The following is a 26,393-nucleotide window of genomic DNA, read 5'->3' as shown; positions in this document are numbered from 1 at the left end:
TTATTTTAATTGTGTAATATATGCAGGAATTATTTTAATTTGAATGTTATAAGCTGTATTAATTATTAACTCAAAGGTTATAGAGTTATGATCAGATAAGGGGCAGGATATGACTTTTGTTTTTAGATATGCTATTAGTCAATTCTTTAGAAATAAAAATTCTACTCTAAAATGCATATTATGTCTGTGAGAGTAGAAAGTGTAGAGTAATGAATTTGGTTCAGCAAAAATATCAATATCTTTCAAAAGATATGTCAGTGAAATCCTTTAATAGTTTAGCTGAAGCAGAAATCCTCCTTTTACCTTTAGTATTAGAATCTCTATCATCTAATATACAGTTAAAATCTCTGGCTATTATAATATTGTCTTTAGGTAAGTTAAGTATATTCATCCCTATACCTGGTAGCCAATAAATATTTATAAGTGTAAATACTTTCTTATTCATTTTAATTGTAGCAGAACAAAACATTCCTTTATCATCTTTATAGAGGTCTAATATGTTAGGGAAAGGTATTGTATTATTCCATAATATGGCTACTCCTTTTTTCTTTTGATGATGTTCTGAACTTGATATTACAGTATAGGACTTAGTATCAAGCTTGGCTATATATTCTGATATTAAATGTGTTTCTAGTTAAAAATTAGATGTGATTTATGTAGTTTAAGATATAATATGTATAAGATTGCTTGCCTTTCAGGTAACCAAGAATTGACCTCATATAATCCTAAGAAATGTATTTAGTTTTAAAAACCGTGAATTAAATACATGACATAAATGTATATATATATGTGTGTAAGTATGTGTGTATGTAATGAGAAAAAATAATTCAAAAGTTTATGCACTTTATAACATAAAGCATGAAAAGACTAAGCCCCCCTCCCCTTTTTAAATTCAAGAATATAAGTAAACTGTTTAATTTCATTTTCTATAAATAAACCGTTCATAGTGTCTTTTAAAAGTTCAGATAACTCACTTCTTCAATCTTATGTTGATGTAGTGTTTTCCAGATACTGTAGATGTTTACATTAGTTTAAATTTGATGTAAATCCTTTTCTGATTTCCCTTCAGTGTTGTAATGTTCTTGCCTGTAAGTGCAACCCAAGATCAGAATTTGAAGTTTATTCTGTGACGTGTCACAAGCTAATGATTCACCGGAAAAGTATTCCAGCCTCCGGATAGCTCAAGGGATGTTTTCTCAAGCTCATATTGAAGGAAGGAGAAAAAAACAAAGTTTTGAGTGGGAAACTGTAAGTTGTTTTATGTGCTGTAATATCTCGTGCCACTATAAAAAGCACTGAGAGAGCCTGTTTATTTTAAAACTGCTAAAATCTGAACAAAAGAAGTCAGAGGCAAGACTACACCCCATATCTTTCTATACATGAATATACCAAAACCCACAATCTGAACTTTAAACAAACCAAAACCCTATTAACAACAAATAAACATCACTTTAAATAATACCATCCCTCCCTTTCTTATATTACATTCAATTTCTTTTGAAGGAAGCACCATTCTGTATTTAATAGCAAATAATTTAAATTGCTCACCTGAGTTCAAAACGACAAACTAATTCTTTGGGAAGAATAGCATACATTTTACCAAGAGATTTCAAAATACAAATCAAATGGTATATAAAATTAAAGAATCAAATAATTGTTCATTTTTTTCAGATTCTTTTTCTTGTCAGAAGTTTTCCAGTAACCATTTTCAGCTATTCTTTTCAAACTAGCATTTGCCCACTCCATTTCTTCAATTTTATAAAGAATTTTATTTGTTCTAATAAAGGAAAGAGCAGTATCCAGGTCTCCAAATTTTTTGGACCATCTTGTAGAAAAATTCTCAATCTAACTGGGAACAACAAATGGGTTTTTATTTGACATTTTTTAGTTCTTTAATTAAAGGTAAAAAAAGTTTTATTTTAGCTATGACCATAGGAGAGTAATCATTGTCAAAATGAATATTATTGTCTTGTATTTTAATGGGAGACTTATCCCAAGCTGTCTTGAGGATCATTTATTTATCATGTGAGGACACAGATTTAGATTAATTGTTCTTACCAGTTTTAGATGTTACTAAAGATCTGTGGGCTCTTTCTATGCCATATGATAAAGCTTCTGGGAGATCCAGGACTTCATGTAGCCAAGTTGTTAGAAACTTATCCAAGTTGTTACCTTCAATGTTGTCTGGTAATCCAAAAATTCTAATATTATTTCTACGGGACCAGTTTTCAAGTCATCCACCTTTGTTTGAAGTAAGGTGTTTTGTTTTACTAAAAATACTATGTTGTGTTCTCCTTCTTATATTCTGTTGTCCGTGTCATTAAGTGATTGTTCAATACCAGACATTTGTGATTTCTGTTGTAAAAGATCCTCATGTAGAATATCCATTTGTTTAGAGCATTTCTCTTTAAAGTTGTCAAGTTTTAAGTCCATTTTATCAATTTTTACCAATAAGTCCTGGATGTTAGAGATTAAGGATTGTAGTTCCTTTTTAAGTGATGTTTCTTGATGGTTAGCTTTAGTAAAGCTCATCTTGAAACTCTTTGATGAATGAAGCAATTATCCAATGTAATTTTGACAAGAAAAAAATAAAGTTCTATAACGATTTTTTTATATACTATCCTACAGTAACTTTAGTAGAATCTCTTGGTATAAAAATTTGTTTTTAGTATGACTTTTATTATAAAAATCCTGTCATAAAAATGTTGAAGTGACTGTCCCAGAGCTGAAAAAAAAATGCAGCTACTCAGAGCACATTTTGGCCATGCCCCCATCTGCTACAGTCTTGAGGTATTCTGGAGGAAGGTTGTATGGGGCTAAAGTGGTAGGCTTCAGTTTTTGCATATTTTTTTTCATACAGGAGTTGGGAACTGAGTTAAGTGAAAAATAATTGTGATGTCAGTTTATGCTTGTGTTAGTGTATTACTGGTGGAAGTATTAGTGAATAGTGAGGCTACTGCTTAAATAAAATGAAAGTTGAATTTATGATCTGAGGAAGCTCATAGTGAAAGCGCTTACCAATGTTAAACAGTTTCATGTTTTATCCACCGTGTGTACTGTGTGATTCATTCACTGCTTGAGTTGTACTTGGATTATTTATTATCATGGTTCTGAGCAGTGAAACGTTTGCCCCTAGTAGTGTATCGCTGCTGTTTTTGTTCGTTAAAATGAAACTTGAATTGAGAGAATATGCTTTCATTTTGGAGAGTGGTGGAAGGGCATGGATGGATGGTTTTGCCTAGTTTTAGAAGGTCATTGATTGAGGTCCAAAATACTTTTGAGTTGGACTTATATTTATTGTGGTGTTTTGTATAGAAGTATTTTTTGTTATTTTGGACTTTATGTTTTACTCATTTTTCACGTTTCGCAGTTCTGGGTTGATAACGTCTCCAGACTGGGGGTGGAGTAGGGGATCTATTCTCATCTATTAACCTGAGACTTAAACCCATGTCCTATCTCAGTGTGAATTATGACTTTTCCAGAATCGTCCCCTTTTTGGCTTCGCATACAGTCTGTAAAGTGGTGCCTTCTCAATCAATGTAGTTTGAGGTTGATCCTCCTTGCCGATAGCAGCTGTTCATTTGGAGCCTTCCTGTGGTCACAGACTTCATTGTCTCAGCAGCACTTATTTCTGAAAGTGAGAACATTTATTTATTTATTTATTGACATTTGTTAACTGGGTTAGTCCAACTGGGCTTGTGGCCCTTTTTTAGTGGAGACGTGAGGAGAAAAGCTCCAATGATACAGTTCTAATACAAAGTATACTATTACACAAAAGTACTGAGGTGAGAAGCAATTATACATTTAACAAATAAATTTCTATTACAAAGTATAAGACTAAACAAAAATATTGAGGTGAGAGGCAATTATACAGAGCAAGAGTTTTACATTTGTTGAGTACATACATACAAGTTAAAGTTCCAAGTATGGAGAAGGGAAAAAAATGAAAAATATGAAACATAAATTTTTATCGTGAGATAATGCAATAGGCTGAGAGTAAAGCAAAGTATATGTACATTGCTGCTATATATGTGGAGTTATGTAAATACCTTATGTGAGGTGTATAGGGGGTCCTAAGTAGGGTCCTCAATAAGGGCAAGTGTGGGGGGTGACTAAGTGGAGTCATTGCAAGGGTAAGTCCTGGAATTGAAAAAATATGTTTTAGTTCATTTTTAAAGTGGGAGGTGAGTGAAATTGAATGTAAGTCAAGGGGAAGTCCATGCATGGGTGACAGAGTGTTTATAGAGTAGTTTGCCTATAGACTTTGTAGGCTGGTAAATATCAAGTAGTTGCTGATTAGAACTGCGGAGGGTTCGGGATGGAGTGTAGATAGAGACTAAGGAGGAGAGAGATGGACAGAAGGAAGGTTTATAAAGGATAGAGTGAAGCATGTGAAATGGATAAATTAGCAGTAGTTAGGGAAGTTCAAGCCATTGGAGATAGTTTAAAGCAATGCAGTGGTGTGAGTTGTATGGGGAGTTAGTAATGAATCTGGCTATTTTATGGTATGTTTGTTGAAATCTGTTAAGAGTGGTGGCCTGAATGTTGGTAAGTACTGGGGCAGCATATAGAAGGGTAGGGAGGAGGAGGGCTTGTTCCAGGGTAAGTCTAGCATCAGGAGTTAGGAATTTTTTGTTTTGATAAAGTAGGCCTAATTTCTGGTGTGTTCTTTTTATACATTGGTGTATGTGTAGGTAAAACTTTAGTTCATCATTGATGATTACCCCTAGGAGTTTTGTGTGGTTATCAGTTTGGATAGTTGTATTATTAGAAGATGTAATAACAAAGGAGGTTTTGTGGTGGGAATGAGAATGGGGAAGCAAAAGTAGGTGTTTAGTATTTTTGGGATAAAGGATCAGTAGGTTGTGAGAAAGCCATTGTTCAGTGAATAGTAGGGCTTGTTCGGTTAGGGAGTGTAGTTCAGAAATGTTATCAGAGATGGAGATAAGTGTGGAGTCATTGGACTTATATTTATTGTGGTGTTTTGTATAGAAGTATTTTTTGTTATTTTGGACTTTATGTTTTACTCATTTTTCACGTTTCGCAGTTCTGGGTTGATAACGTCTCCAGACTGGGGGTGGAGTAGGGGATCTATTCTCATCTATTAACCTGAGACTTAAACCCATGTCCTATCTCAGTGTGAATTATGACTTTTCCAGAATCGTCCCCTTTTTGGCTTCGCATACAGTCTGTAAAGTGGTGCCTTCTCAATCAATGTAGTTTGAGGTTGATCCTCCTTGCCGATAGCAGCTGTTCATTTGGAGCCTTCCTGTGGTCACAGACTTCATTGTCTCAGCAGCACTTATTTCTGAAAGTGAGAACATTTATTTATTTATTTATTGACATTTGTTAACTGGGTTAGTCCAACTGGGCTTGTGGCCCTTTTTTAGTGGAGACGTGAGGAGAAAAGCTCCAATGATACAGTTCTAATACAAAGTATACTATTACACAAAAGTACTGAGGTGAGAAGCAATTATACATTTAACAAATAAATTTCTATTACAAAGTATAAGACTAAACAAAAATATTGAGGTGAGAGGCAATTATACAGAGCAAGAGTTTTACATTTGTTGAGTACATACATACAAGTTAAAGTTCCAAGTATGGAGAAGGAAAAAAAATGAAAAATATGAAACATAAATTTTTATCGTGAGATAATGCAATAGGCTGAGAGTAAAGCAAAGTATATGTACATTGCTGCTATATATGTGGAGTTATGTAAATACCTTATGTGAGGTGTATAGGGGGTCCTAAGTAGGGTCCTCAATAAGGGCAAGTGTGGGGGGTGACTAAGTGGAGTCATTGCAAGGGTAAGTCCTGGAATTGAAAAAATATGTTTTAGTTCATTTTTAAAGTGGGAGGTGAGTGAAATTGAATGTAAGTCAAGGGGAAGTCCATGCATGGGTGACAGAGTGTTTATAGAGTAGTTTGCCTATAGACTTTGTAGGCTGGTAAATATCAAGTAGTTGCTGATTAGAACTGCGGAGGGTTCGGGATGGAGTGTATATAGAGACTAAGGAGGAGAGAGATGGACAGAAGGAAGGTTTATAAAGGATAGAGTGAAGCATGTGAAATGGATAAATTAGCAGTAGTTAGGGAAGTTCAAGCCATTGGAGATAGTTTAAAGCAATGCAGTGGTGTGAGTTGTATGGGGAGTTAGTAATGAATCTGGCTATTTTATGGTATGTTTGTTGAAATCTGTTAAGAGTGGTGGCCTGAATGTTGGTAAGTACTGGGGCAGCATATAGAAGGGTAGAGAGGAGGAGGGCTTGTTCCAGGGTAAGTCTAGCATCAGAAGTTAGGAATTTTTTGTTTTGATAAAGTAGGCCTAATTTCTGGTGTGTTCTTTTTATACATTGGTGTATGTGTAGGTAAACCTTTAGTTCATCATTGATGATTACCCCTAGGAGTTTTGTGTGGTTATCAGTTTGGATAGTTGTATTATTAGAAGATGTAATAACAAAGGAGGTTTTGTGGTGGGAATGAGAATGGGGAAGCAAAAGTAGGAGTTTAGTATTTTTGGGATAAAGGATCAGTAGGTTGTGAGAAAGCCATTGTTCAGTGAATAGTAGGGCTTGTTCGGTTAGGGAGTGTAGTTCAGAAATGTTATCAGAGATGGAGATAAGTGTGGAGTCATCAGCATCTTGAATGAGTGATGATTCTTTACAAGAGATGAAAAAATCATTGGTGAAGATGTTAAACAAAAGGGGCCCTAAGATGGAGCCTTGAGGAACACCAGTAGAGATGGGAAGAAAGGGGGAGGAGGCTGAGTGACATTTGACAGATTGTTCCCTGGTGGACAGGTAACTATTGAACCAAGCAAGTGAGGAGGGGGATAGTTGTGGGCTAGCAAGTTTGGATAATAGTAGAGAATGAGAGACAGTATCAAAAGCTTTGGTGAGATCTAGGAAGAGACATGAAATTAGTTTATTGGTGTCTAGGGCCTCAGCAATGGTGTGTGTGAAGGAGTGGAGAGCAGTGGTGGTGCTATGGTGGGGACGAAATCCATGTTGGGTAGGGGTAAGCAAGTGGTGGTTAAGGAGATAATTGAGAAGCTGAGAGTGGATGCATTTTTCTAGTATCTTGGGGGGGTAGAATGGCAATGGGTCGGTAGTTTGAAGGTTCAGTGGAGTTTCCACCTTTATGAAGAGGGATAGTAAAGAAAGATTTCCAGAGGGTAGGGACTGTTGATTTAATAATGGATCTGTTTATTAGTATAGATATAGAATAGGCAATAGAGTCAGCAGCAATTTTGTGGAATGTAGGATGTAATTTGTCAGTGGAAGGAGAGCATGCTTTTAGTTTGAGCAGTAGAGATTTGATATAAGCAGTGGGAACAGGCTGAAAGGAAAACAAAGTTGTGTTAGTTAGACTAGGAGGGGTAGGTATAGAAATAGAGTTAGGACTGGTGGTTATGAGATTTTGAATGGAAGAGATAAAGTGTTTGTTTAAGAGGGTGGCAGTTTCTTGAGGGGAAGAGTTTTGGTATGGGGAGGGATTAGAGGGACTTCCGGGATAGAAAATGCTGTTGAGAGTTGACCAAAATTTCCGAGGATTGGATTTGTAACTAAGCTGGGCAGAACCGTAGTATGATTTTTTTGTCATTAGTGGTAAGTTTTTTTACAAAGTTCCTCAGTTGCCTATATTTGAGAAGAAGTGGTGGTTGTTTAGATTTAATCCAGGCTTTCCAAGTGCTGTCTCTTTATTTCATGAGGGACTTAGTCTCTTTGGAGAGCCAGGGAGCATGATTTGATTTTACTCTGATCTTTCTAGATGGAGCTAGGGAGTCTAAAGTACTCAAGAAAATGCTATTGAAAGTGCTGACAGCGTCATTTAGGGGGAGTTGTTTAAGGATGGACCAATCTGTGTTGTAAAGAATAGAGCTGAAGTGGGAAGAATTGAAAGTAGATAATTTACAACAGTCCTTGATATGGTGGGGTTTGGGAGTATGGTAGTAGTGTCTAAGGATGGAGGTAGGCATATGGTCACTAAGGGAATCAGTTAAGGTGGTGGGATTGTAGTAGTGGTGGGGGTATTGGTAAGGATCCAGTCTCTTTTGGAGCTGGAAGTTGAATTTTTATGGAAGCAAGTGAGTGATGATATAAGTTGGTGGAATCCATGAAGGAGGATGCTGAGTTGGGGAGAGTCAGTAGAGAGTTTGGACCAGTCTATGTAGACATCACCAAGGATAAGTATCTCATATGATATATTGTGGCAGAACCAGGATAGGATGTTTTCTAGAATGAGCAGATTGTTGCCAGGAGGTAGGTAGATGGAAGCTATAGCAAGTTTTTTTGTGTGGATTCAGATGGCAGTTGAGGATGATGAGTTCAGCTGTGAGGAAGTCAGGAATAGAGGAGGGGTATGGTGAGATGCTAAGGTTGTTAGAGTAGAAGATGGCTACACCACCCCCTTTTTTTACAGATCTGTCAGATCTGAAGATGTTATAGCCATGTGGGAGTATTTCAATGTCTGAGATATGTGGCTTAAGTCAGGTTTCTGATAGGGAAAGAATGTTTGGGGTATTGAGAGCAATCCATGAGTGCAGATCAGTAACCTTATTTGTTAGGCTTTGAATATTCAGAGAGTAAATGGTTAAGTCTTTAGCTTGCAAAGATTGTTGTGACTGAGACTGATGATTGTATGAGGTGGAAGATGAGGGCAGTGTAGGGGCAGTTGTGGAGGTGGTTGTGGGGAGAGTAAGGGTGGGGTGAGTTGAATTGGGGCCGGGGTTGGGATGAACATCACCAGAGCAGAGTAGTTGTTTAGAGAGAGGAGTGAGTGTAGTAAATGATAGAGTTTGTGTAGCTTTGACTTAGCTTTGGGGAAGGTTTAATAACCTGTACAAAGGGTGGTTTGAATAGACTTGAGGTAGAGGTAGTGAAGAGATCTGGGGAGATAGTAAAATAAGTCATTGAAGGTATGTTGTATGAGTGAGAAGTTGGGGAGCATTGGAGTGGACATACAGATTTGAGTGGTAAGAGGTGGTTATAGAGAGAAAAAGAAGCAGTGTAAAAGATAAGAGCAGATATTGCATGTTAGAGTAGAAAATAGTTGGGTTGGGAGAGTAAGTGGTGTGTATGAAGTAATGTTAATAAGATTGACAAATTGGTGAGGTGGAAGTGATATTAATAAGATTGGCAGATTGGTGAGGTGGGAGTAGTGATTGGCAGGAAGTGGAGCTGTAGTGGATAGTAGGACAGGAAGGGGAGGGATAGGTATAAAGGTAATTGTAATGGGCGGGTGGGAATGGGGGTAGGGTAGGGGAGCAAAGTGAGCCCGAGTGTAGCGAGGGTGAATGGAGCGGGGCTACACCCACAAGGAAGGAATAATAAAACAATCAGAGAAGCTGAAGAAAATGACAGAGATGTAAGCAGGAAAGGCAGGGAGTTCTAGGAAGGGCAGAGGTGGCTGGCCAGTGATTATGTCAGTGGGACTCTAGAAGTTGAGGCAGACGTACTAAAGACAGCAGGAGAGAATAGCTAGGAGGGGTGTACAGGACTGACAATACTGTTAACCTAGATAGAGAGTAGCAGAAAGGGAAAGAGGGTTTGGTAGGGGGTGGGAGCAATTCAGAGAGGAGGTATAAGTCAGAGAGGAGTAGAGTAGATTGGAAGGAGCCTGGAAGAAAAAGGGGTAGCTAGACAAGTGTAAGAGAGAAAATAGCTACAGGGTGCAGTCTGCAGATGAGAAGGAGCCACCACAGGAGTACTCAAGGATTAATGGTAGCAGGTATCCTTTACAGATGAGGTGTACACACTTAGATGGTATTCACTTGAGAGGGATGCACGCTGGAGGTACTTGACTGTAGGTGAAAATCCAGCTAGAGTGAGCCAGAGGGCATCAGGGCTGCTCAGGTAGCTTTATTTGCCTGAAAAAAGGAAATATAGAGTGAGTTCTAAGGGGTAGTGGGGAGATGTAAAGAGGGTTTGAGTCAGTATAGTGTGAGGAGTAAAGGGGAGGTGAAGTGTGTGAGTGTTTAGGGATCAAACAAACAGGGTTTGAGTCAGTATAGTGTGAGGAGTAAAGGGGAGGTGAAGTATATGAGTGTTTAGGGATCAAACAAACAGAAAAAGGGAGGTGTTCACTTACTTAAAAAATGGGGGGTGAGTGTGGGTTTAAACTGAGTGCAGGATAAATAGGGTGATTGAGATATGAGTGGGTGGGTAAAGGAGCAGTAGTAAAAGATACAGTAGTGTAGATAAAAAGTATCACAAACAGTGGAATAATGCAATATCACAATTTGTTGGCAAACAGGAGATGATAAAGACAGAGATGCAACATATGAAATGAACAGAATCAGCAATTCAATTTAAAACAGAGTGGCAATCATACTAAAACAGATATACAGACATTAGCTGTAATAAACAATTCCAATGAGCATTCAGTGCAGGTCTCTTAAGCAGGGCCTCAATCAACAGGTGAAGTCAGCAACAAAGCAAAGTAGGTATTCATTTAGAGTAGAATATATAAAACAGGATATCAATATATATATATATATATATATATATATATATATATATATATATATATAGATATCCTGTTTTATACATATATATATATATATATATATATATATATATATATATATATATATATATATAGGGAGTGAGAGAGAGAGAAAGAAAAACCTCTAAAAACACTGGTCGCTATCTGTGGTCTAGTTAAGGTAGTTGACAGCAGAGGCAGGATGGCAGGATAGGACCAATAACAAGGAGAAAATAATATTTTAAAAAACAGTGGCTCTAGCTGAGGTAGCAAACATTTAAACAGTGGTTGCTAGCTGAGGTATGGTTACAGTAGTTGCCAGCAGAGGTAGGGTAGCAGGAGTAGAAACAGAACAAGGAATACTGTCTAAAGCATAGGTCACTAGCTACAAAATGGTGGGCTATTGGCCAAGGAGTACTGGGATTAAGGTTAAGGACAGGAAAACTAGCGTGTGGTAGAAGACACAGGGATGGGATCACAAAGAGAGTTCTAATTGTGTGTTCAAGCAAGCATGGGAAGGGATAACCAAGGATCTAGTAATTGTGCTTACAACCAAGCTAATCAGTTCTACAGTCAGAGGACTAGATAGGGTTCACATAGAGAAAGTATCTAGGGGTCTTCAGAGCTTTTTCTGATAGTTACTAGACTGAGTATGGCGGTTGTTATCACTTGTAAGCTTCAGTACAAGTTGTAGTTAGGACGATTCAATGCAGTACTGATAAGGGAATACTGTTCAGTTGCTAACTAGCTCCCATGTCTACAAGCCACAAATTAGCAGTACCAAAGGGAAAATGACCACTGAAACACTAATTAGGTCCTATAACAGAGAGCGGAAAGTGGGAAATCCCCTTGAGTGGGTATCAAGCAGTATAACAGAGAAAAGAGGGAACAATTGTGAAAGGCTGTTTAGTGTGTTACAATCCAGCAACATATCCGTGAGACAAAGCTAGAGTGTAACAATCCACCAATCTAGCTTGTACAGTGCCAGTAAAGCCAATAATTAACTTGAAAAGCAAAGCAAATGCAAAAACGGCCAGATTAGTGTAACAGTCGACCCTTCTAGTTTAACAGTTGCAGCAATACCGGCAGTTAAATTACAAAACAGAGCAAGCACAACAAATGGCTTAGAAATGCTACACTGTCCGATTTCAGATCAGCACAAACTTCCTATATTGCATAATAGTGTTTCGTTTTTAGTTCTGCAGAGCATGCACAAAAACAGCCAGACTGGTAAAACAGTCGACCCCTCTAGATTTTACAGTTACAGCAACACCGACAGTAAATTACACAGAAGAACAAAACTGTGGTCTAGACTGTCAGATGGCTTAAAATGGCACAAAAGAGTATGGGTAACCAACAAGAATGCAAAGGAGTATGGGTAACTTACAACATTGCCCTATGGGGGGGAGGGGAGACAGGATGGCAAGCTTGAGAGAAAGACAGAAGAAGAAATAATAGATAAGAGAAACGGTAGACAGGAGTATGAGGAGTTAGGTGAATAGTAAGATGAAGTACAGGGATAGGCAAAGGAGGCTGGGGGCAAGCAGAAGAGTGCAGGAGTTCTCCAGGGGGTATTGCACCCACAAGGAAGGACTCAGAAAACAATCAGAGAAGCTGGTGAAAAGGACAGAGATGTGAGCAAGAAAGGCAAGGACTTCTAGGAAGAGCAGAGGGGACTCTAGAAGTTGAGGCAGAAGTACTGAAAACAGCAAGATAGAATAGCTTGGAGGGGTGTACAGGACTGACAATATTGTTAACCTAGATAGAGAGTAGCAGAAAGGGAAAGAGGGTTTGGTAGGGGGTAGGAGCAATTCAGATAGGAGGTATAAGTTAGAGAGGAGTAGAGTAGATTGGAGGGAGCCTGGAAGAAAAAGGGGTAGCTAGACAAGTGTAAGAGAAAAAATAGCTACAGGGTGTGGTCTGCAGGTGAGAAGGAGCCACCACAGGAGTACTCAAGGATTAATGGTAGCAGGTATCTTTTACAGATGAGGTGTACATACTTAGATGGTATTCACTTGAGAGGGATGCATGCTGGAGGTACTTGACTGTAGGTGAAAATCCAGCTAGAGTGGGCCAGAGGGCATCAGGGCTGCTCAGGTAGCTTTATTTGCTTAGATGGTATTCACTTGAGAGGGATACATGCCGGAGGTACTTGACTGTAGGTGGAAATCCAGCTAGAGTGGGCCAGAGGGCGTCAGGGATGCTCAGGTAGCTTTATTTGCCTTAAAGTTTAAGCACTAATCTCCGATTGGATCACTGATTTTCTCACTGTTCACTTGTCGCATGTCTCTCCACTCTCTCGCTCTCTCCCTTGCAACTACAGCACAGTAAGAGAATGTGAGAGTAACAGGACTAATCAGCAGCCACATCACATATTCGCATTACATTACAGGCTCCTGACTTCACAGTACTGTTAGCCTCCTATTTCTTGTGATTAAAACCAGAATGACTTCTGGGCATCTTTATTGATGCCTGCGGTCTTCACAATCATAGATATCTTCAGGTGGGTGAGGTATTCCCTGGATTAGACAGCAAAAGCTCCACTTTTATGCATACGTTCCTACAAGCCAATTGCTAAATTAGTCTAAGCTTCCATGTTGGTATTTATTTGGAGTTTCTCCTTCAGTCCTCTTCTAGACCATGTGTGGATTAAATTTATGGAGGAGAGGCACTCCAGAAATCAGTCATTGTGCTACCAGGGGATCATGTCCTCTTTTTTGGCCAAAAGGTGAAGAAGATGAGGGTCTGAGGTGGCTTCCCTCTTTCTTTTGTAACTTGAGGTGCCCTGTACATTTTTTCTTTACTCTTGCAGATTCCAGATCTCATTATTGAGTTCACGGACACAGATCAAGCTCATTCTGAAATTGTAATTGATTGTACACGTGTATTTGTTGTATATCATACTTTATGATAATGTACTATATTTTCTGCTTATTGAGCTTGGAACATAGCTGAAAAGGGTCAACATACCAGAACACTGACCCAGTTACCAAATATTAAGTAAATAAATAAGTTGTTGTGCCCTTTGATGGTTGACTGGGTATTGAATTAGACTTTCAGTCCTATCATGGTACAAAGCACCCTTGTTAGTCTTGGCCTGGAATGCCCAAGATTATTTGGGCAACAGCAAAACTGATTCTACCTTATAGGTTATACCTTGATTTTTATTTCCTTGATGTCAAAAGCCTGTCAAACAGAGCCTGATGGATGCTTAGGGGGAACCTTCCATTTGGACTTCCGAGTAGAAAAGGTTCACAGTTTGTACAGCTTGTGCACTGTGGTGCTCCAGTGATTTATTTGCAGGTATCTTTGAGGATTCAGACTTTTATGATTCAGCTACAGTTTCCCACAGCTGAAACAGGGCATTCTTCTGTCTGTAGTCTTCTGCCCTTTAGTTTCTGTAGAAAGCAAAATTAAGAATGTTTCACCTCTGTCCACCTTTGAAGAGCCTGCAGACTTCAAAAGACTTAGACATTAATTTCTGCCAAACTTGCCTGTCCAGTTTTAGGCCTGTGGTTCCAATAGTTTTGATTAGTTCCTTGAGTTCAGTTTTTTCCCAATGGAGATACCTTCTGAGTGGGATCCCTGGGCATTTTGAGCAGGTTCTCCTCGTCATTCTCACTACTTCTTAGAAGGTAGTTCTTTTTGTCCATAAACTTGCTTTATCTTCTCTTATTTTCTTCATAGAAACTAAAATGTGTTTCATGGAGATAATCCACCTTCTCATGCGTCTGGAGAAGTAGAAGTGGTAGTTGTTTAAATGATTACAAAGACAAGTATCTGGAGCATTTCTGCCCCGGGCCTCCGCTGAAAATTGGCTTCATTCCAAGTCGGACTTTCCCGGTTAACAACTGTTAAATAAAATAAATAAGTAACATAAATAAATAAATTGTGGTTAATCCCCTTGGCTCCCATGACGAAAAGGCTCACAGTTTTTCACTTCTTAGCAGAATGCAAAACTGTGTTCCCTTGAACACTGATTTGCTTTGCATACTGGCCTGATTGTATTTAGTCTACTTCTGATTAGCAGTAGCTGACTTCACTGATTGGTTTACTCAGTTATTTGGCAGTTAGTACTTTTGTTCTTCTTTGCTGTCCTTCCTTAAGTATTTTGTCTCAACTATGACTCCAAGAGCGGAGTCTCTTCTGGCTAGACTGTTCTGTGGGACTTTTTTTCTGAGTTCTCCTCTGCAACAGTCATTTTTCTCTCTCTCTCTTCCTTTTGGTTTTGTGCATGGAATTCAACCTAACCAGACAACTATTCAGCTAGTCATCGGAGTTGAGTATGACAGATACATTCCTACTGTATAATTTGGGTTTTGAGAGGAACCATATTCTTGGATCAGAAATACCCTCGCACTGTCCTCTCTATTGGTTGGTCCCTGTTGCCAGCCTTGGCTATTGGAGTGTCTCGAAAGTTGAAGTAAGTGTTTTTCTGTGTTGCTGGATGGTACTTGCTATTGGCTAAGGGCTTATCTGGCTGGCATGGGAGATGAGCTCATTTACGTAGTCAGAGTTTGAAATCAGTGCATGTATCACCATGGACAACATTTGCCATTGATTGCCACTGAGGATGGAAATCGTGTGAAAGAGTTTCAGAATTATAATTGCTGGAGAAGATAAATCTAAACAAAGAACCTATCATGAAGGGTCTTCTCAAAGATCATTTGATGAAGTGATAATCTTTTGTTCCATTTTTTATGAACCATTCATTTGTACTATACACAGGGTTGACCTATTCTGGAACTTCTAACATTTTCACAGAAATGGGTTGAATCTTCTAATATGTTTTTTCTTTTACTATGTAATATGCTTATGCTCAGTTTACAGAAATCTGTTATAAGCCCTTTCCTTTATACTGTTCATTAATGGACTAGGGATATTAAATCATGACAAACATGTTATTGTCTCGGTTTCAGAGTGTCAAGACAAGTATATGACCATGTATGTTTGTAGTATCCATTTGCATTTTCTGTTCTTCTCAGTTTGAATTTGTTTTATTATTATTATTTTTTTTTACAGTAAATGGATATCACATGTCAGGGAGTCCCACACATTTGAATGAGAATTTTCAAGTGATACCTCGAAAATCCTGTACTGAACCACAGGTAAGTAAGTGCATGAGAGCTATGGGAGCCAGACAGCTGGTACACAGTGGTGTATTTAGAGGGTCAGGGTCACCACTTGCTAACTCAGGAAATGCATCTGAAATCTGATTTTTTATGAAATGCAACGTTATTGTGAAATAAATTCATTTATTAGTTCTAGTCTTTTTCTGACTGTTTTAATTGCCATGTTTTTAATGGACATATTCTTGCACTGATTCCAATTTTAGTGTTTTCCTAAATGAAAACTAGACGTTTTGCATTTTATAAGTCAGTGTTTCCACTTCAGTGCTGCATACGGGTCAAAATCAGTGATTCACTGGAGGCCAATTGATACCGACACTTTCCTTTTCAGCAAAAGACTGGTTCTTAAGTTCATGCCGTGCACTTATATGATAATGTCAGCTATTGTAGACTGGCTTTTAATCAACTCACACATCATTGGTCAAGGTTAGGAGGGTAGCCTAATGGTTAAGGTGTTTGCCTTACAAACATAAGGTGCAGGGTTTGAGTCTCACAAGGGATAATTGGCTAGGCTTGCAAGGGCATGTAGCTTAGTACTAACCTATAAAAAAACAGAGAAATATAATGCAGAGAACCCTGAAAATGAAATTAACATGATTGTGCTCCACTTTCAAACATGCACATTGCAAATGTGTACGTGTGTGTGTGTGTGTGTGTGTGTGCGTGTGTGTGTGTGTGTGTGAGAGACAGATTCAGTCTGTTGATGACAATTTGTTAAAAATGAGTTGTGTATATCTATGTAAATTCATGCTATTTACTGGTGAGTTGCAGATGATTTTCTGCCAGTTTATACTAGTGTTTCCAAGGATGATACTATTGTTGGATATGCTTTGATTTGTCCAGGAAAGGAAATCTTCCAGGATAGGAATGTTTTGTCCAGGATGATATAGAGTGTGGCAATTCACCTCTCAACCTGTTAATGCAAAAAATTTCACCAGCAAAAAAATACACTTCTTGCACAATAACCTTATAGTTACTGTATCTTAAACATAATAAATTGGAGTAAAACTTACATGGTGAACAGACCACACCAGGGGAGAATGGTGAGCTCCAGCTATTGTGAAATATATTTAAGAATGTTGCCTTGTAACTCCAGGGGTATAAGAAGCCTCTTCTGTAACTCTATTGGGGAGAGAGGGCCTAGACAGGTATACTGTGTTGGATTGGTAAAAAATTAAACCAGGTTCAGTATGATAGGACAATGATTAAGACATGAGCACAAGAAAAATTAAGAATAATGGCTGAAAATTTAAAGTATGCACACCAAATGGTACAAGCTCTGTGGAGTGATTCACGGAAGTACTTTTATTTTGCCAAATGCCTTTTCTTTGCATTCTGCTGATTTACCTGGTAGAGTTGCATTATTGGCAGTGATAAAGGCAGATTAGACTTGTTAGAGCCAGTTGTAAAATCAAAGTAATTTAGTCTGTAGGCTTTCCACGAATATGGTTGCACAGGGTGAGAGGGTGGACTGTGTTGCCCCAGGGAATGTGCACATCACTAGCAGCAATAGTACCTTAATAAAAAACAAATGATTTAGCAGCAGAGGTAGTGATACATACAGGTATGTCAGATGGAGAGTCCTCTGCCTTACTGTTTCAGTGGGTGCCATACACTGGTAACTGTATAGTAGCCACTGACCATGTACCAGTTGAGGGAGGGGCTCCAGGCAAGGAGCAGAGTGTGTATAAGCAGAAAAGTATCTCCGTGGGTGAGTCCTTTGTCTTGCTGTTACAGTAGGTATATATATATATATATATATATATATATATGTGTGTGTGTGTGTGTGTGTGTGTGTATGTGTGTGTGCGTGTGTATATATATATATATATAATATATACATATATATATATATATATATATATATATATGTGTTTTTGTGTGTGTATGCGTGTACGTGTATAAATAAATATATATATATGTGTGTGTGTGTGTGTGTGTGTGTGTGTGTGTGTGTGTGTGTGTGTGTGTGTGTGTGTGTGTGTGTATGTATATATATATATATATATATATATATATATATATATATATATATATATATATACCAGCTGGGAGATTGCACTATAATAGGGAAAGGGCAAATTTCCCATTCCCCACTATACAGCAATCTCGCACATTAAAGCCCAGACAGCATTTAAAAAGGTAATTTTCAAAACTCTTTGAGCACTTGAATGCAACCAGAATATATATATATATATATAGAGAGAGAGAGAGAGAGAGAGAGAGAGAGAGAAATAAATGAGAAAGAGAAATAGATCTCTCTCTCTCTGTATATATATATATATATATATATAGAGAGAGAGAGAGAGAGAGGGAGAGAGAAATAAATGAGAAAGAGAAATAGATCTCTCTCTCTCTGTATATATATATATATATATATATATATATATATATATATGTGTGTGTGTGTGTGTGTGTTTATATCTACTGTGTGTATCTATTTGACAGAAGTGTGATTTTTAGCTTTTAATATGTTTTATACTGTTCTGAGTGACTTTGACTCAATTTACATAACAAAATTCTGGTCACTTCCCAATAATAATTTATCTGTCAGCTCTTCCCATATCAGAAGTTTAGAGTTTATGTTCATTAGTTTTGAAGAAATAGTTTTACATTATCTGCAATATTTAATCTATTTCTGAATTTTTTTGTAGTTCAGTTTCTCTTTTTATTGGTAGCTGGCACCACCCAAAACAGTTAATTTCATTTAGACATAAAAAAGCATGTAATTTAATTACAGTTTTCTGTATCTGTATATTAGAAATGTTATGGTTTATTCAGTCTTGGAATCTAAATACAATACAACATTGCTAATAAAATAACATTATTCTTCCACCTATTCTACAGATTGAATACTCAGATTATGCTTGATCAAGTAACACACATGAGCACTGAACAGTGGGTCAGCATTAGTAAAAGTGGTTGTGTTTTGTTTTAGCAACAATATAGGAGTGGTTATACTAATCAAATCATGATTTAATGTCTTGTAAGTCTTTACTCTAGAAAGAAATCAGATCAATAATGAAACAATCTAAAACCTTCTAAACCTGAACTAGATGGCAATACTGATTAACTCAAAATATAAACATACTCAATCAGATATACTTAATATTATTTTTAAGGAATTTGATATCCACATTGCAACAAAATAAAGGTCTTTCTAAAGCCTATAAGTTATCATTGAACTTTAAATTACAAAATACATACTTATTTTCAAAAAATTTGGTCTAATTAGGCCCCATCCATGATAATCCAAGCAGTTATGAACTCTTGATACAAAACTCAGTAAAACTTACTCATTGCAAAAATATGTATTTCACTCAGTTCTTGGTCCAAGATAATGTCTGTCTCACTCCAATTAAAAACAGTAAATATTTTTCTTCATACCCTGGGCCATGTATTACTGCAGATCAGGTTAATACAGACATCCTTCATGTATTCTGAAACTTGAGTTTGTTAAAAAATTATGATAAATACTAATCACAAAAATCACCACGGTGGTGGTGCTGCGGTAGCGTTGTCGCCTCACAGTTAGACGTTGCCCGTTCCATTCTCAGTTAGAGCATCTTCTCTGTGTCGACATGCGTGAATGGGCGTTCCTTCATTGAAGGTTGTGCATTAGGCCCGGCAAGCCAGCACGTGAAAAATCTACTGCCAATCATTAGCGGACCGGAGTTCCGCTGTGGCGACCCCTAACTGGGAAAAGCTGAAAGACACAAAAAAAAAAAGACTAATCACAAAAATCACCAGAAATAAACTACATCTCGTGGCAGTAAGCTATTTTTCATGTTCTATCTTTCTCAGTATACAAAAACCTTGATGATTGGATGGGAGATAGGAAATTCACCTCAGGGATCACTTCAGTCACCCTGCTAGACAGGGGTCCAGGGAAGTAAATACCGTGGGAAGAAATAGCCAGGGAATTGTTATGGCTAGGCTTGTATAGGCCCTTGGGCCGATAGCCTAGTACCAACCTAGGAACCTATAAACCTATAATTATTTGTTTTGTACTACCTCCAAATTAGCTTAATCTGAAGGCTTTAAACTGGGATAATTTAATAGTATCAGTTACTAAATATGTACAAGCATTTAAAATATCATACAAAGAACTTTCTTGAAGCAAAAATAAAAATAATATTAAGACTAAGCATACCCACTTGAACATTTTATTAAAAACTAATTTTAAAAGATTGTTTGTGAGCCCATCTTTTTGTTCTTTAAGGATGTGTTTATTTAGTTACTTGTATGTGTTAACATAAAAAAATCTGATGAGGCATAACGTCATTATAGGCCTAGGAAAAAACTCAGATAATTAAATTCTCATGTCAGTTTCAAAGAAAGTTTACAAAGAATAATTGTGAATATTAAAATGACTAAGCATTCAGTCATAATTTAGCCATGTTCATGGCAGTAATGGGGACAGTAATGCTAAAAGACATTACCTAGCAGTAGTATGATATGAAGAGCTCTGATTGTGCAGTAGGTGAAGCTGTAATAAATGGATCAAAAAGACACATTTCTTATTGACAAAATACTGACCCCACAACCCACCCATAGTCACTTAGTAGGTGGGGAAGCCCTCCTGCACCCTCACATGTGGGAGGCAAGCCCCTGCTCCCTTTTCCTTATCTGTATTAACTTCATTGTCACATAGCAGAGGAAAAAGGAGAAACTCTCCTTTACAGATGGTGCTTGCAAATGGCAAAAGTTTCCATAGCTGCATTGCATATACCCAAACTTTTGTGTCACCAACTCAAATAATCAAATGAAGATAATATTTTCCTAATCGTGGAGGTGTTAGAGCACATAATTCATCTAACCATAGGGTGCTGCTATACCTAATTACCCACTACCTTTTCACAAACACACACACACACACACACACACACACACACACACACACACACACACACACACACACACACACACACACACACACACACACACACACACACCACTCCAGCATCCTGACCAAGTTGACTTCTTTCCAGTCTGTGCACCTTAATGATTAGCTGTTGCTTTTTGCTTTACTGAGCTAGACAGGCATGTAAGGATTTGCAGTCACTTATACCTTCTTTATGCTGCACTTTCCTGGTCTATGTTGCACACCGTTGACCGATTTCCAAGAATACTAAAAGCCACATACTCACGTCAGCCTCACTGAAGCCACTACAGGCATGTGCTGGTGGATGTTGGCTGTAACATCCTGTGCCACTTCTGTATTGTTTCTGTTGGCCAGTTGTGTTGAAGAATTTGTGTAATTAACATTAACCTTTTACTTGTATTTATTATAGTTAATTGACACCAGCTGGCAGTTACAAATGCCATATTTATACTTATTTTGTGTTGTAAACTCCAGGCCACCCTGTGTATCACTGTGCTACCTCCTACACATAGTGTGTGCATCAGCTACCACCCTTCCCTCCCCCAGGATTGGCCTGGAAATCCACCCTGCCAGTTTCATCAACCCCCAAGTCGCTTGTTGAATTTAAATCACCCAGGCCATAGTCAGAGCTTTATTCCTTTATGCCTCTAGCACTACAAGAATTAGTCCAATTTTAATGCTGTTTAAGTTGTACTAGCAGTTAGGCATGGATGTTCAGGTGGCATGTAAATGGAATGTTGATATTGGAAGCCTAAGAGCCAAGCCAGAGCACAAACAAAGGATATGGTATTTCCTTTGTGCCTTTCCTAGGGCTGTCAGGTATTAGACGTCTTTCTTATACTGGATAGAACGTAACTTACCTAGCAAAAGGCATTACGTTCTGCTAGGAAGTGCAATGTTTCTATTCTGTGGCTCCTTCCTCCACCCTACATTATGGATGCTTTTAGTTTACAGTGGGAGTCCACTCATAAAATGCTTGTTTAGCAAATTGTGATTATCTGTGTTGTTCCTGCATAAAAATGCTTATGCACCAAATCTGTAAGTGCAGTTTCCTTTAGGATACATTTAGACACAAATCGTAATATGTCAGCATGACATGTTCCTTCAAAAAGAAAACTTACAGTAAAAATAAGTAAATTAAGATATCAAGGACTAGGCAAATGTGAAGATTGTAAGAGTTGTTCTTATGTTGTAGTGATTTTAACATTTTTGTGAATAGTTATTTTCAAGGAAATGGGCTTTAAATGGTTACATTATAGTTCTCTTAAGATTGATGTTAACATATTGAGTGTTTGTGTTAAATGTCAGGAGTCTTGAGATTTAGTTCTGAATTATGCTTAAATGCAAACAAAGCAGCAGCTGTTTTTTGAGTTCTGGGATGCTGATATAAGGAGGTTTTAATACAGTGATCATAGTTTTATTTGTTTCTCCAGCAGGGATTTATAAGTTTGTTGTCTAAGACTCATAACTTTCACAGGTATGCCCAGCACATTGTTTAGAATATCATGTCATAGCCTTCATAACATTAGTACTACAACACTGCTTTGCATCTTTGCATCTTTGTAATATGCATTAAAGCAGCAGTCTGACAGATCCCTGTAGTGTTTACTTTAATTTCTGTAGTGTTTATTTTTCTGATAATGTAACTTTTTATGAAGCTTGCAGCTAAGAAAAAATGTTCTATTTCCAGCTATTGTTTTGCAGTAAGTTACTGGTATAAACCCCATGTTGTTTACTGGAAGAACGCTAAGGAAACAATTGTAAAACAAATAACAGCTGATGCATTTTTTTAATATGGTTATTTGTTCAGGGAAAATTATTCTGTCAGCCACTATGCCTTCATTTTTCATCAATAACTTTTTTTTTTTTTGCTTGATTGGTGCTCTCTTTGTCAACAAGTAGGCCAGTTTACCATTTCTGTAGCAGAGGCTAGTGCCTTTAATCTGCTACTCACAGAGATATCCTGTGCCGTGCTACTGTACGTCTTGCATAGTTAAATCTCAGTTATACCAAACTCATCCGTTCTAAGGATTCCTTAAATTATATTAGTAGCTGTCCCATTCACTGTTACATAACTTTTAAGACAGAGCCTCTAGAAATTAATGTTCAGCATGGGTCTGACTGGTGCCCAACGGAAGGACTGTATTGTTAATCACCTAGGTCATGAGTGCTGTCCAGAGGTAATAGGAATGGCAGTGCACCCACCTTGGTAAGTTATTTATTTATTTATTTTTTATATTTACCCTACTGGGACGAGGGTCAAATGGGAGTAGCCAGATAGCAATCAGGCATGGTTTGAGGATTTTGCTTTATGACCTACCTCCCAACATGCACCTGGCGAAGTGTCAGGGAGGAGATTTACAGTGAGTTCCACCGAAGGGCATCACATCTAGCATTTCCTCTCAGGCAATCCTGCCCTTTCCCCCAGAGCATAAGTGGTTATTTCTCTGTAATGGATCTATATTTTACTTATTGTAGTCTCTCTCTCTCTCTCTCTCTCTCTCTCTCTCTCTCTCGCTGTAGTATAGCTGCCTGCCAGTTATTGTATGCCCATACTGCAATTTTAAGCTTTACATTTTTTTTGTATAAAACTGCCTGTTTTGTAACTGGAGCTTTTTCCTCCCTTGTCATCTACTGAAAGGGGCTACCACAGTCCAGTTGGCCTGCTTCAATCCCAAGCCCCAGTGGCCCAATAGATAAGGCTTTGGCCTTCTAAGCCAGGGATTGTGGGTTCAAGTCCCATCTGGGATGAAGCTATAGTAACTGGAGCTGCTCTACAGACAGCATCCTTTGCCAGAGGTCTAGAGTGTTTTTCCTTGAATCCAAGACATCCAAAGAAAATAAATATATTTTGAATTTTATCCGCACTTTTTCAACTGTATTTAATCGAATTTCTGCATCATTTTCTGTCATTTTGTACTATTTTATTGTTTGTGGCTGCTTAATCTCTGCACTTGTTTTCCACTGTGTTATTACCAAGATAGCATAGACTAGATTCAGACCTGCTGAATCTAGTCTGTATTGATTAATTTGAGCATTAATCCAGCCTTCTAGCATTAAGAAAGGCTCCCCTGCACCCTTGTGGCAGAAGAGTGTAGATCCAGCCTTGTTTGAGCTGCAGATTGCTGGAGGAAGGGTCAATGTGTGATTTTCTATTGATAGTTTAACAAAAGTGTTTAATTATGCCTATATTTAAGCTTTGCGTTTGCACAGGTTTGAGCTCAATTCACCAGAGCTGCTTTATGTTTGGCATGCTTTGCCAGAGGTCTAGAGTGTTTCTACTTGAATTCAAGATATCCAAAGAAAAAATCAAGAAAATAAGTATATGTTGAGTTTTATCCGCACTTTTTCAACTGTATTTAATTAAATTTCTGCATTATTTTCTGTCTTTTTTTTTTTTACTGTTTTACTGCTTGTGGCTGCTTCATCTCTGCAGTTGTTTTCCACTGTGTTATTACCTAGATAGCATAGACTAGATTCAGACTTGCCGAATTTAGCCTGTATTGATACACTTTCGCACTAATTCAGCCATCGTACATTAAGAAAGGCTCCCCTGCACCCTTGTGGCAGAAGAGTGTGGATCCAGCCTTATCTGTGCTAGAGACTGCTGGGGGAAGGATCATTCTGTGATTTCCTCTTGGTAGATTAGCTTAAACATGTTTAATTTTGCCTATATTTAAGCCTCACATTTGCACATAGCTGCGCACTGCACAATGGGATTTAGCGGTGCTCTGTTGTTGTTGTTGTGTCTTTCAGCTTTTCCCAGTTAGGGGTCACCACAGCGGAACTCCGGTCCGCTAATGATTGGTAGTTGATTTTTACATGCTGAGTTGCCAGCCCTGACGCACAACCTTCAACGGAGGTACGCCCATTCACGCATGTCTCCACGCAGAAGACTCTCTAGCTGAGAATCGAACCAGACAGCGTCTTACTGTGAGGCGACAACGCTACCGCAGCAGCACCACCGCGGATTTTAGTGGTCCTCTGTATAGATGCAAATGCCTGGAAACAAATTTTTTACCTAGACATCTGTCAGTAGAACCCTCACAAGCTTTCCTGCTGCACTGCGGGCAATTGTATCTAGTATCTACAAGCAGTATATCAGAGTTAAATGTCTGTGCATGTCTATTCATGATTTTAGTCTATTACAATGAATGTATGTAATGATGTCATACACTTAGAACAGTCTCTGATTGGTTCAGCCAGTTTAAACTTCCCTCAGTGTTTTATTTAAATGTTTTTACTCAGTTTGTATTTTTAGTCTAATGAAGCGGTTTTTAATCCGTGAAAGCGCTTACGATCAATAAATATTTTCTGTATATTATCCGGCCTTGTGTCACCAGTGGTTTGATATTTTCACCAGAATTCCCATTTTTTTCCCTATGTAGTTTGCTCCTACTTTTTTCTAAAGATCTCAGTTCCAGTTGTTTTATCTCTGTTACTGTATTCACTACTTCTAATATATCTGGTTTAGATTTTGATTTCCACTTTCTAGTAATTGTATTTTTGGCAGTCACCATAATTAGACACAGCAAGGCCTTGCCATGCCTAGGTAATTCCAATTTTGTATCATAGCTCAGAAAAATCGTTTCACTCTTCACACCAATTCATCCACCCAGCATCTCTGACAGTGCATCCCGCAGGGAATCCTTAAAGTCCACCAACCCACCACACTCCCAAAAAATATGTTCCCAAGTAACTCCTTCCCCATCACATCTCCCACATTTACTGTCTACCTGAGGATTCTGTATCATAGTTCAGAAAAATAATTTCCCTCATCACATCAATCCACCCACCCAGTATCACTGACAGTGCATCCCTCAGGGAATCCTTAAAGCTGCCACCCCACCAAACTCCCAGAAAGTATGTTCCCAAGTAACACTTTCTTCTACATCACATCTCCCACATGTGCTGTCTACCTGAGGAAAAATTATCTGGCGTCTACTTGGGGTATAAACATATCTATGCAGACATTTCCTAGCAAAAATCCTAAATCTTCTAGATTTTGTTGCATATTTGAGAGACATACATATATCCTCCCATTGTGTCATTGTGAATTGCTTATCCAGTCTCTCTTCCCAATCCTTTCTAACCTTCTCTGATTGATTCTTATAGTTATTATGCAATATTTTATATGTTACTAATTATTCCTTTTTTAATGGTAGCTTCTGTTTAAGATTCTGCTAAAAACTCTACCACTGCTGGTCTTTTGTTTAAGACCCTCTCCCCCCCATTTCTCTCTCTTTGCCTATACTCTGATATCAATCCTTGATATGGAAGGCATTCTCTAACCTGCAGTCCAAATAAATGATTGGCCTCTTGCCTTTTATTATCTTTCCCTCTCTGGTTATTTGCTCCCATTACCTTAGTTCCTTTGCCAGTTTTCTCCAGTAAATTCCAGCCCACTCTTGCCTATTGTCTATATCCATAATTGCAGTCATACCTATTGGCAGAATCTCCTTTCTACATCCTTGTGTTGGCTTTGTGCTTATAATACTTTCTGCTACTTTATGGATATAACAATGTGCATACCACCTATCTTGACCTGGCCAGGGCTTTTGACACAATTCCCCACTCAGGTATCATTGAGAAACTTCCCCAGCTCCGGATTAACTCTTACATCACTAGATGGTTAACCAACTGGCTCACAGACAGAAAACATACTGTTAAAGTTAGGGACTTCACCTCTTTCAGTAGACCAGGCACCAGTGGCATATCAAAAGGATCTGTAGTGGGCCTGTTACTATTTACGTGGAATCTATTTTTCAGAAGTCCAGGCTAAAGTAGACAGCATGTGGCTTACCAAGTTTGCTGATGATTGCAAATTTGGTGCAGTAATTGTGTCTTCCAGCGATGTTAACATGTTACAGAAGAGACTAACTCAGACAAAT

At 38.1% G+C, this 26,393-nt stretch overlaps 1 protein-coding gene across 1 annotated transcript in view; it reads left to right on the top strand.

The window, feature by feature from the left end:
• Positions 1 to 26,393, top strand: part of GAS7 (growth arrest specific 7) — a 2,864,621-nt gene that overhangs the window by 1,666,736 nt on the left and 1,171,492 nt on the right. Inside the window, exon 4 of the mRNA XM_044056293.1 lies at positions 15,511 to 15,596. Coding sequence (XP_043912228.1) covers positions 15,511 to 15,596 — 86 coding nt within the window. The remainder of the gene's footprint in view (positions 1 to 15,510; positions 15,597 to 26,393) is intronic.

The sequence above is a fragment of the Protopterus annectens genome, chromosome 14.part0, assembly GCF_019279795.1.
Source record: "Protopterus annectens isolate FY-2018-M chromosome 14.part0, PAN1.0, whole genome shotgun sequence".
In the NCBI taxonomy this organism is placed as follows: Eukaryota; Metazoa; Chordata; order Ceratodontiformes; family Protopteridae; genus Protopterus; species Protopterus annectens.
This window is presented reverse-complemented; position numbering and strand designations above follow the sequence as displayed.